General features: G+C 38.1%; 1 protein-coding gene across 2 annotated transcripts; it reads right to left on the bottom strand.

Annotated features, from left to right (window-relative positions):
- Window positions 1-365: 365 nt before the first annotated feature.
- PIGP (phosphatidylinositol glycan anchor biosynthesis class P) lies at window positions 366-11,970 on the bottom strand. Of its 2 annotated transcripts, none has more exons than XM_069075038.1 (5): window positions 11,813-11,970; window positions 11,277-11,380; window positions 3,725-3,797; window positions 3,357-3,475; window positions 366-917 (listed from the first exon to the last, which is right to left on the bottom strand). In XM_069075038.1, the coding sequence occupies exons 2-5, from the start codon at window positions 11,356-11,358 to the stop codon at window positions 787-789; spliced, it is 405 nt and encodes a 134-aa protein (XP_068931139.1). In that variant the 5' UTR covers window positions 11,359-11,380; window positions 11,813-11,970; the 3' UTR covers window positions 366-786. The 2 variants fall into 2 exon arrangements, with proteins under 2 accessions (XP_068931139.1, XP_068931140.1); XM_069075039.1 differs by having other exon boundaries at window positions 11,757-11,950.
- Window positions 11,971-11,975: the final 5 nt, after the last annotated feature.

The raw sequence follows: 11,975 nt of genomic DNA, 5'->3' as shown, positions 1-11,975 counted from the left end.
TCTTATCACCCACCATACCTTTGTACAAGCTATCCCCATGCTAGAGGTGTATTCCCTCACCTTGAAACTTTTTAGTTTCTTACAGGTAGGTCATCTCCTATGGGAAACATTTCTAATTCCCCCCATTTGTTAACCCCTTTTTCAAATATTAACTATGTATGTACATATATCACATCTTTTCAATAGAATGTAAGTTCCTTGAGGGCAATTTTTGTTTTTGTTTTCATATTCTCAAAATCCAGCAGTGTCTTGCCTATTACTAGATACTTCATAACTATCTGTTGAATTCAATCAGATGCAATCTCTTCTGTGTCAAGTAGTCTGAATATTTCTGACCACTAAAAGTAAATGAGAATGGGGCTAAATCTGTTCATTAACTATAGTTTTAATTAAACATTAATTAGAGCTTCTTTGTTATTACATATGACACACAGAACTTTTTTTCTTTCATTTATCAACTAATATTGGAATACCTTCCCAGAAAAATCTGGTAGGGATAGGAACTGGACCTACTATTAAACCGATACTGAGTACTCCCAAAAGCAGAAACTGTTTGCATCTTCTCTGTGACAGAGTTTTAGAGATTTAAATAGAGCATTGAGAAGTTAAGCATTTGCCCAGGGTCATATAACTAGTATCTCAGAAGCGAGACTTGAATCAAGGTTTTCCTTTTCCCCTTCTCAATTAATACAAGGTTTCTAAGGGAAACAGAAGGTCATAGTCAAAATCATCCTATTCAAAAAATTCTTAAATGAATGTTTGGGATTAATATGTTCTCTGTATAATTCAGCTTTTAGTGTAAAGTCCTCTGGCAGCAATAAAGAACATTTGGTTTACTTCACTAATAGGTATGTCCTTCAAGGCTGGAACAGCTTTTTCTTGAGATTTCTTCTGTAGCTGATTTTTGGCATAGTTATCTGAAAAAAAAAAAACCAAACACCACTGCTTAAATGTAATGATCTTGTTCAATAAATCAGTATCTGTGAGCTAGAGACCTCTAGAGGGCTGCAGAGTTATTGGAAGAAGTCCAACAACAAATGTAGGTACCAAGCATTGTCGTTTTGGTCTTCATTTTGCACCAATAAGATATGCAATGTGACTCACTGAAACAAAGTAATGAATATAACCTATGTAGACTGGATAAATATCATGCATATATATTCATTTCTATTTTTTAAATATATGTAGAAGCTGTTATAATAATAGTAGTCTTTTTGTCATTATCTATTTTCCAACTATTATTTGTTAGCATTACAATTCCCATTATAAAGTGATCTGAAAATGTTTTTTGAAATTAAAAGGAGTTCTTGTACTTTGAAAAAGTTGAAAATCAGTGATCTAGGTCATAGTTTCTGATATTAATTGACACCAACAACATAGTTCAACAGGCAAAAGGAAAACAATTTATCTCACTGCAAATCATTAAGATGATAATGACAAATACCGTATTTAACATATTTAGTAACAAAGGCTTAAAATTCTCTTTAAATACATAAAAACAAAACAAAATAACATAAAACAAATATTTTTTAAACAAATATCATAAAAAACATAAAACAAAAACTTATAAGAGAGTAAAAATACATTCATTCTCCCATATCTAGTTTGCATTAGAAATTAACATTTTGCTGCAAGTGTAGGAATCATTTTTTAAAGTTAGCTTTTCCCTCAGGAAAAGCACACTTCTCACAAGAGCAGAACTGTATCTAAGTGTTAAACTTACTGAAGTTAATGGCCCCCAAATTATGATTTTGTTACTATTATTTATGCAAATCATCATAACCAATTTTGTCTCATAGCCATTAAAGTTATGGGAGAATAGGGAACATGCCCTGGAAGGCTGCCATGGAAGATATCTTACGACTAAAATTCAAATCCACCTTAAAAAAAACAAAACCCTGTTATATAAAAAGCATATATATTCTCATATATATGGCCTGGAGTCAGGAAGACTCATTTTTGTAATTCAAATCTGGTCTCACAGACACTAGCTATTTGATCCTGAGCAAGCCACTTAACCCTGTTTGCCTCAGTTTCCTCATCTGTAAAATGAGTTAGAGAAGGCAAACCACTCCAGTATTTTTGCCAAGAAAACCCCAAATGGGGTCATGAAGAGTCAGACATGACTGGAAATGACTAAACAACAACAACCAAAATATATTCTCATGAGAAAGGATAATCAATCAACATTCTCCAAACAAAAGCAGGAAACCTATCTTTTTCCAACCAAATTCCTAAATGTAGATGAAAGTGTTTTTTAGATTTAGTGTGATCTAAGTAGAAAGAACACTGGAATTGGAGTCAATAGGCCTGGGTTTGAGATTCACTACTATACTAATTAAAGGACTATCATGAAAAAAGATTAGTCCCTAGAAGGCAGGGATAGGAACAATGAGCTGAAGTTGCAAAAGGCTAAATTTAGTCTTGATCTTAAGAAAATCTCACAAAAAATTAAAGCAGAATGGGCTGCCTCCAGAAGCAATAAGATCTCTATTGAAACTCTTGGTTAAACGACCACTTTCATATTTTATAGTGGGGATTCTTGTTCACATATGGGTTAGACTCAGAGGTGGGCAACACGGATGGCCTCAAGGCCACACGTGGCCTTCTAGGTCCTTGTGACTGAGTTCAAGTTTTACCGAACAAATCGTTTTATTAAGGGCTTAGGAGGAAAACTCATTTTCATGAGTTCGAATCCAGTCTCACCCTAACCCACCCCTAGGTTAGATTAAATGCCCACTGAGGTCCCTATCAAATCTGAGATTCTGTGCTAATGATTTAATCTTTCTTAGCCTCAGTTTCCTCATCTAGAATAGAGGTATAATAAATCATGCCCTATTTGCTCCACAGGGTTATTATTCAAGATCATATGAAATAATGATAAGAAAGCATACAGTATACTACACAAAGTTATTAAAATATAAGATAGGTATAATTATTATTAGAGCAAAATTATAAAAACATGTATTAATCTCAAGATATGAAATCAATCATCTTCAATAATGTAGTAGCTTATATAGAAGTCAAGTTATAATATTAAGGGCCACCATTTACATAATGATTTAAGATTTGCAAAATACTGTATATATGGTATCTCATTTGATCTTCACAACAACCTTGTGGGGTAGGTGCTATTATTATTATTATTTCCATTTTACAGATGAAGAAACTGAGGCTGAAAGAAGTTAAAAGACATAGCTAGTAAGCATCTGAGGAGGGATTTGAACTCATGTCTCCCTGACTCCAAGCCCAGGACTCATATGCTGTACCTCCTAGGTGCCTTGTTATATTAATATTTTTCAGCTTTTTGCTAAACTTTAAAAAGATGATATGATCTAATCACTATGTAAATTTACCTGTGACTGTATGAATAGAGTCCAGTGGAGAAGTATTCACCATGTTAATTCCAAATATCAATATGTAAGTAATGAGTAAAGTAATAAGGAGGTAGACTGGCAAAGCAACTGCCCAGTACCTACAGAACGGAATATTAAAGTAAATAATACATATTTTTAAAAGTTACAATTCTCAAAGTCCCAAAAACCACCTCTATTGCCCCCTGGCTCTGAAGTCATCTGGGTAAAATCTTCATGCTTTCCTAGTATTTACCAGAGAGACATGAAAAAGAAACAGCCAGTGTTTGGATTTCTAAAGAAAATACATGACACTTTATAATGACAGTGAAATGAACTTTAATTTTACTAAGGGCATATTTTCAACTTACTTTTGAGGCCAATATGTTAGTCCTATGGAGTTTAACCAAGTCTCAGGAATAAATGCCCACACAAGATAGAGTACTGTATAAAGGAAAAAAATATTAAAAATATCATAAAGCACATATTTTCTCTGTTCTTTAAAGTCTTGCTTAACCAGGAAGCCTTCTTTTATCATGATAGCTAAAAATAATCTTTCCATCTTCTGAACTCTTACAGGAAAGGAAGAAGACTTTGTATCAGATGGACCTCTGTCTTCTTGGTACTTTTATCAAAAGGTCTTGAATTATAGTTATTTATGCACATGTATTTTCCTCCACTATTCTATTAGCTTCAGGGACTATATATTATTCATCTTGATATAACGGACAGTGACTTGTAAAAGGTAGACATCTGTTGCAATAAAGAGAAAAACCTAAATTTTGGCATCATGCCTATGAAAGGAGTTTTTTCTTTGAGAAATCTGACCTAAATTAATGGGGTATATGATGGGGTTCATAGCCTAGTGTACTACACACTGTGAAAATGCCTAATAAGTGTTTTTTGTGTGAATTAATGATGATGAAGAATTGCAGATAGTGACTTGAGGTACCAAAAAGCCTCTGAGGCTAATTCCATACCAGACATAGGAAAAAACATAGTTCAAAACTTCGAAAAATTATGAGTATTTCATTCACCCAGGGACACCTAGGGGGTATAGTGGATAGAGTGCCTGGCCAGGAGAAAGACTCATTTTCATGAGTTCAAATCCAGTATCAGACATTTACAATATGTGTGACCCTGGGCAAGTCATTCAACCCTGTTTGCCTCAGTTTTGTCATCTGTAAAATGAACTGGAAAAAGAAATGGCAAATCACTCCAGTATCTCTGCCGAGAAAACCCCAAATGGAGGCATGAAGCGCTGCACAGACTAAACTACTAAATAAAACAACAAAATTCCATTCACTAGTTTAAATTAAAACCCCTCTTTGTCTTTATATCTATCTTCTAAATAAGTATCTACTTCTTGAATACCAATCACCTGGTGTTCAGTCTTATAGTGACGAGAGAGGAAAAAAACAACAACAAAATTTGTAAAACAGCACTGAAAAGACATGAATTTAACAACCAGGTAAATGAACATGAGTCTAGAACCTGAAATGACTTAGATTTGGTCTAAACAGGAAAATAAGGAAATTTATTCCATCTAATAAAAATAGAAAACACAATTACTGTAATTTTTCAGAACTCTAATTACTAGTAGATCCAACATTTATTACTATAACAATGGCGCTGAATGGACCAAAAAAAATGTTTCTAACGCAGTAACAATTCTGGAAATTAGTTAGGATTTCTTCAATTTCTTTATACTGTTAATATACTGGCATTGTCTTCTGGAACCCTTTCTATTCTAAGTTATATCCAGAAAGATTGTACAGAATATGTTTTTTTCTACTACAAATGTATAGTTTAAAAATATGTATAAATATTATTACTATCAGCTGAATTGGATGAAAAATACATTAAATATTTGAGATTGCCCTAACACAGGCAACAATCACAATTTTACTAATGACTTATGTGTATACATAGACATATGTGTATACACACACACACACATATAACTGCCCCCTGTAATGTTTTTTTCCCTTTTTATTTTGGCAGAGCCAATTAACAACTTTAGATAGGGTTTAAATAGTTTTACTATACAGTGAAACTGCCAACTGGTGAAATGACTTCCTTTTAAGATCCTTTGATTAGTATTTAGACAACTCTGAAATAGGTATTATTGTTCCTGTTTGTGGAAAGTGAGCTTCTCTATGGGCATACGATCCTTGCATATTCCACTATTTACCTGTCTGTGGGCAACTTCAATATATTTTATTGGTTAGGACCTGTGATGCAAAGCAAATTCCCTTGTGGGAACTCCTTCCACTGATGTAGATCAACAATTTATCTGTAATTATAATCTTACAGAGTTGCCTAGGATACCAAGAAGTTAAGTCACATATGGCCATATGAGGCAATCAATCAAAAAACATTAATTAAGCTTCTACTGTGAGCCAGGCAGTGGACTGACAAAAGCGAAAAAAGACAAAAATTACACAGTCCCTGTCTTTGAGGGGCTTATCATCTTCTGGGGGACAGTGTTTCTTGGGCAGAGTTTTGAAGGAAACAAAAGATTCTAAGGCCGTGGTAAAGTGGAAGAGCATTCAAGGCTAGAGAACGGTGGATGCCAAGGCGTAAAGGAGATAGATCATCATGGGAAAAACAGAAAGAAGAGCAGTTTGGAATGTATAATAAGCATGGAAAGGTAAGGGGTCAGGTTGTGAAGGGCTTTAAAAATTAAACAGATGCAACTTATTTCCTAGAGGCAACAGAGGTGCCATTCAAGTTTACTGAGCAGAAGTGTGGGAAGGTCAAACTACTTTTGTAAAATCAACTTGGCAGCTGTGTAGAGGGGAAAGATGCTAAGACAATCCTCAAGGGCTTGAACTGGAATGGTGGTCACATTAGTAGAGAAGGGAATGATTGTGAGAGATAATGTAATTGTATAACCCTGGATGCATGTGAGAATGCAGACATCAGTTTGCATATGTAAACTTGAATTATTCTATAGTCCTGGTAGCAGAAGCACTGATTGAATTTGCTGATAGCAGCAAAGAGAGGGATTGCCATTCCAATTCTTATCCAGATGAACAACCAATTATCCAGACTAACAGTGAGAAGGGTGGTTCCCTCTGAGGACAGAGACTTGATTAGAATGCTCCACACTGCCAAAGGACAAGGTCAAAGGTTAGCCTGACCTAAAAGGATTTATCAAGTCTGTCAAAATGCTGAAATACTGACCTGTGATGAAATTATTAGGTGATGATTATGTGAAATCATCTGAGTATGTAGCTGATGAGTCAAAAGTATTATATAACAAATACTCAACTCCAATCATCTTGAGGACATCTTGAGGATATTTATGGTATTGTGGGACTAAAAGATTGAAGACCCTATAGGTGCCAATTTAGTTGAAAGAACACTCAGGAATTATACGCAAAGATAGAACCAGGGATAGAACTGTCCTGTCTGCAAAAGTAAAGAGAAGAGAAAGGAATGTAAGCTGGACTGATAAATGAACATCACCATCAGAAGAAAGACAGATATTCCTTCTGTTCTAAGAATGGAAGAGATCACCAAATACAGGTTGTGTGCACCATAGAAAAGAATGTAACTTTGGTGGCAGAGAAGTTGAAAGCTATAGGATTATCTTTAGAAAAAAGGAAATGGAGACAGGGGAAAAAGGTCACTGCAGTCCCCTAAAACAATAACCATGACTGTCAGCCTTTCCTAATATGTTTTCCTCACCCTTACACTAATCTAATGTGATACTAGAATCTAGCTTTTCAGCCACAGAAGGGGGCCTTCCTAAGAAAGCCACTATAGTAGAGTGGGAAGGTCCTCCATCTCTAGCTAGGCATTTCTTTTGAGGGGAGGCAGCAAGAGGTTAGACAATGTGAACCAAGGTGACATCTCCCTTCACCTTCACTCCCTATTTCTGCTATAACATCTGATCCACAGTCTCAGGTGAGAAGAGGATCCAGATCTTCCTCTGGTCCCATACCATCTTCTGCTCTGCATGCCCCTTGAAGGAAAGCTGCTATCTGTGCCAGTACAAGGCAATTTCCACATCTTACTGCCAGTCTGATTTCCCATTAGGGATGTGGAGAACCTTTGGTGCAATCAGTCAATAAACATTTATTTAGCACCTAGTATATGTTAGGCACTATGCTAAAAACTGGGGATATGGAGAAGCAAAAACAGTCCCTGGCCTCAAGGAGTTCACAACCTAAATGAAGATAACAAATCAATAAATATATACAAACAAGCTATGTACAGGATAAATAGGAAGTAATTAAGAGAAGGAAGGCACTAGAATTAAGAAATATTTTATTTTAATTGATACTTAAAGGTAGCCAGGAAAGACAGCAAGAGAAGATGAGGAGGGAGAGCATTCCACTCATGAGGGCAGGAGGACAGGGCATGGAGCCTGTTACTGGATGGAAGAGTATGTGGCTGGTAGTAAGGTATAGGAAAACTGGAAGAAGGGGAGGGGTAAGTTATAAAGGACTTTGAAAGACAAACAGAGGATTTTGTATTTGATCCTTGAGGTGATACAGAGCCACCAAAGTGACCTGCTGAACCCGTGCTTTTGTAAAATCACTTTGATGGCTGAATGGAGGACAGTCTGGACTGGGGAGAGCCTTGAGGCAGGATGACTTATGAGCAGGCTACAAAGGGCAGAGGAAGAAAGAATCAAGTAAGGTTTTTTCCAGGATGGGGGAGATACAAGTGTGCTTATAGGTGGTAGGGAGTGAGTCAGTAGATAGGGAGTGACTGAAAATAACTGACTCAGTGAGGATGACAAGATAAATTTGTTGGAGGAGATAAGAAGGGATTACTGGAGCAAATGGAACAGTTAACTCTGGTAAAGCATAAGGTCATTTCATCAAGTGAGGTAAGAGTGAAGGAAAAGATAGTGCCAGAATACATATGAGAGATATGAAATAAAGAGGGGAGAATAGGGAGCTTATAGCAAATGTCTTCAATTTTTCTGAAAATGAGAAAAGATTCTTATCTGAGAAGGTGGAAAGAGGGGGAGCCATGAAAGGCTTGAGAAAACATGAAAAGGTTTGGAAGAGCTGCTCTGGAGAGTGGGATAATGGGTTTATAAGGTAGGCAGAGAAAGACTGCCTAGCAGCAGTAAGGGTCCAACTGAGGGTGTGAAACAAATTTCTGGGGGATCTAATTAGAATGGTTGCCCAATTTTCTCCATCTTTGTTGGGCAACACTTGTAATACAGCAAAGGCAGTGAATGATAAGAGTGCTCCAAAGCTGAGGCTTGGCTGGGAGTAACCAGTGATATGATAAAGGGGGTGGGAATCTAAGAGAGGTGGACAGTATAGTGTTGAATTGGCTCACCAAGGGGTCAACATAAGAAGAGGAGAGAGTACCTAGTGCAAGGAAGATGGTCTGGGAGGCAAATGAGGCACCTGGGGGCTGGAGAGCACAGTTTGGAAGTATAGAGTACGGTTTTGTAAGGAAAAGCACAAGGAGAGATGAAAAGCCAACAGATTATGTTCACATAAGAATTTAAAGAATTTTTAAACATAGAACAGTACATTTATGGATGATAGTAAAATCAGGGGTATGACCATCTTTGAATTAAGGGGAGTAGCTCATGGGAGGCAAACAGCTTGAGGAAATGCTACCAGGATTTTGATTATCAGGTAGATATGAATAGCATAAACCTCAAAGGAGGAAAGGTTACTGAGTGACAGAGAAATGGGGAGAATCTTGAAGTGGTAATGAGGAGCACAGAGTATGCCAATTCCCCTGCATCAGCCAATGAGCAAAGGAGAATGAGTAAAAGATGCAGCTAGTACTTGAAAGGGTGGGCAGGGATGCTGGGTCATCAGAGAGGAGAAAGGTCAGAGTAGAAAGAAGTAGCAGGAAAGGAAAGATTTAGGATGAAGGGAAGTTTGCTGCCTATGGAACAGGCTGTCCAGAGGGCATAGTGGAAGGGCTGGGTGGTGTCTGGTTGAAAGTTTGTGGTAGAAGGATTGAGGAAGATGGGAATCAGGAGGTAAGTTGGAGAGAATGGAGTTTAGAGAATGACCCACAGGAGTTCAGAATTACTGGGATGTGAAAGGCATGACTACGTATGAAAATATTTCTCTCTGAATGAAAGGTGCCACTCCACTTCCTACAGGAGGCTGGAGGCAAATATAATACCTGATGCTTAGTGACTAATTGTCTAGAGTAAAAGTACTGGGTTCACATCCTGGTGCTTATTACCTGTGTGATCTTGAGAAAGTCACAACCTCTCTCAGCCTCAGTCTCTTTATCTCTAAAATGAGAGTGATAAAACAAATGGCCTCTAAGTCTATATTTATGATTCTATGATCTTGGAGAACACCAGCTTTGAAAGCTGCTTTGTGAATAACACTTAGAAAAGTAAATATTAAAACAAACAAATGGAAAGGAAAGAAGACTTGAATGTTCCTTCCTTCTCCAAGGAATAATTCTTTACTAGGAAAAATTTTTTCTAGAACAGGGGTTCTTAACCTGTTTTGTGTCCCTTTTGGCAACCTGGTAAAGCCTCTGGACCACTTCTGAGATACATGTTTTCAAATGCATAAAATAAAATACAAAGGATTGAAAATACCAGTAGTTGGGATTCATGAACTAACTTCTGTACCTGTGTGCAAAAAGGTCTGCCTAAACCATTTACTTCAGCAAGATGACATCAACTACTCTGCTAGGCTGAGGGTGAGAAGGGGAGAAATTGCTCGTCACACTCTGAAAGAAGGAAAACAGAGTCCTGCATTGGTCTATATCTCACTTTTTTTTTGACAAAAGAACATCTTTGGTTTTCTAATAAAATTTCATCTCCCTGAATTTCAGTCATCCAGAGTTCCCAATTTCCTATCTATAAGATCTCTGTAAGAAAGCTCATTCTTGATGGAAGGTGCCCTTCCAGTTTCTCTACTCTCTACCATCTCATTAAGTTGCATGAAGAACCTACCAAATTAATTGGAGATTCCCTAATCAACTATATCTTATAACTAAAATTTTAGAAGGACTTAAAGCATTCTACTTCTTATAGTATTCCAGGGAGATAGTCAACCAAAATGATAATGGCCTAAAAGGTCAAAAGAACTGTATTCCTTTGGAATGAGACATTTAAGAAATTCCACAGATGAGCCCCAGGGCCCACTGCGGACAGCAAAAAGTTCAATACTGTGCAACTGCTCAAACTGCAAACTTTCAATTGTAGGTCAGAGATCTCCATAACCCCAAATTTGAAACACTAAAGAGTTATGGTTTGCATTGAAGAATTTACATGTTTCTGAAAAGGTCTGCAATTTAGTTTTTGTAAATATTATCATCGGGTACAGATGTGATTTCATCAGTCCAAGGAACTTCTATTTAGAAATTAGCCATAATGTAGCCATAATGTTGGTAGATCAACAAATCAGCAGTAGTTTATCTTATCGAGTGGAAGTGGCTGGGGTAATTTGAAGGTGACTTATCTACTTGCTCAACTAATATGCATCAGAGGTATCTTTCCAATTTCAGGGTCAATTCTCTAACCAGTAATGCAAAAATATCTTATGTTAGGTACATGCACAGTGAAGAAAAATTTTCTAAATAAGATGTTTTTAACACTCGGGTTGAAGATTAGTGTTTGGAAGGGATTTGGGGGGACCATCTAATAGAATTCCCTCATTTTACAAATGTAAAGTAAGGAAACTGGCCCAGAGAGGTTCAGTGACTTAAGCTCATACAAGTAATAACAACGACAGGATTTAAATTCAAGTTCCCTAACTTCATACTCAATGCCTTTTCTATGCACCACAAAACATAATATGAAAAATAAGGTAAAGTAGGTTGTACCATATTTTGATGTCTTAACTTACAGGTGTCACTACCTCACCATATTATAAAGAAAAGCTTTCCAATCAGAATTCGGATCCACAAGTTGAAAGAACTAATGCTACATCTCCTTATTCAATCAGTAACCATACTTACTGAAACCACACTGGGAGCTTAGGAAAAGAACAAAGCCATAGATCGCTCTTTCTGGCAATGGTGATGGTGAATTTTCAACCATAGTCTCCTTAGTTTTGGAGAACCTGGGGGAAGGAAAGAGAAGCCAGCAGATGACTCGCCATTAATCTCCTGCAGAACTTTGCAGTTTTCCTCCCCAGGGACTTTCTGGGACCGCACCCATCGTCCTCCTGGAGCCCTGACCCCGTCCAGCCCCAGATCCCGGGCAGGGGAAATAGGGGGGGGGGACTCCGGGGCGCGCGCCGGGCTCTCCCAGGGGATGCGCCTCTTTCCCGCACCTGCAGGGACACGGGGCGGGGGGTCGAGGGGACGTTTCGCTTTCTCCCCAGGACCCTGCTTTCCTTCCGGGGCTGGGGCTGGCGGGGGGCGGGTTGGGATGGGAAGCTTTCTCCAAGGCATTACTGTCTCATCTGGGCACGCTTCGGAGGAGGGAGAGGTTACCACACAGCAGGGGCACTTTTTCTCTGCTATTTACAGCCATTAGCATCGTGACGCACCAGTTTTCCAGCTTGCCGGCTCCAGAACCTCTAGGCCAAACCCGTGTGCGCAGGTGCCACCCCAGGAGGCCGGGGAAGAGAGAAAGGGAGGCTCCTTACATAAAGCTTTACTGCTCGACGCGACCGCACTGTGGGGAGGGGCGGATTGCGGCAGAGGGGGCGG

The sequence above is a fragment of the Petaurus breviceps genome, unplaced genomic scaffold (assembly GCF_028583685.1).
Source record: "Petaurus breviceps papuanus isolate PSGF00001 unplaced genomic scaffold, PetGlider_PUasm1.0 90897, whole genome shotgun sequence".
Lineage (NCBI taxonomy): Eukaryota > Metazoa > Chordata > Mammalia > Diprotodontia > Petauridae > Petaurus > Petaurus breviceps.
The sequence above is the reverse complement of the archived record's forward strand: the minus strand, read 5'-3'. Positions and strand labels throughout refer to the sequence as shown.

Excerpts from the sequence above, each read along its gene's own strand:
- PIGP (XM_069075038.1), bottom strand. The coding sequence starts at position 11,358 with ATGGTTGAAAATTCACCATCACCATTGCCAGAAAGAGCGATCTATGGC. Across the intron at positions 3,798-11,276 it reads AAGCTCCCAGTGTGGTTTCA|TACTCTATCTTGTGTGGGCA; the intron begins GTAAGTATGGTT and ends TCCTTTATACAG. Across the intron at positions 3,476-3,724 it reads CTAACATATTGGCCTCAAAA|GTACTGGGCAGTTGCTTTGC; the intron begins GTAAGTTGAAAA and ends TCCGTTCTGTAG.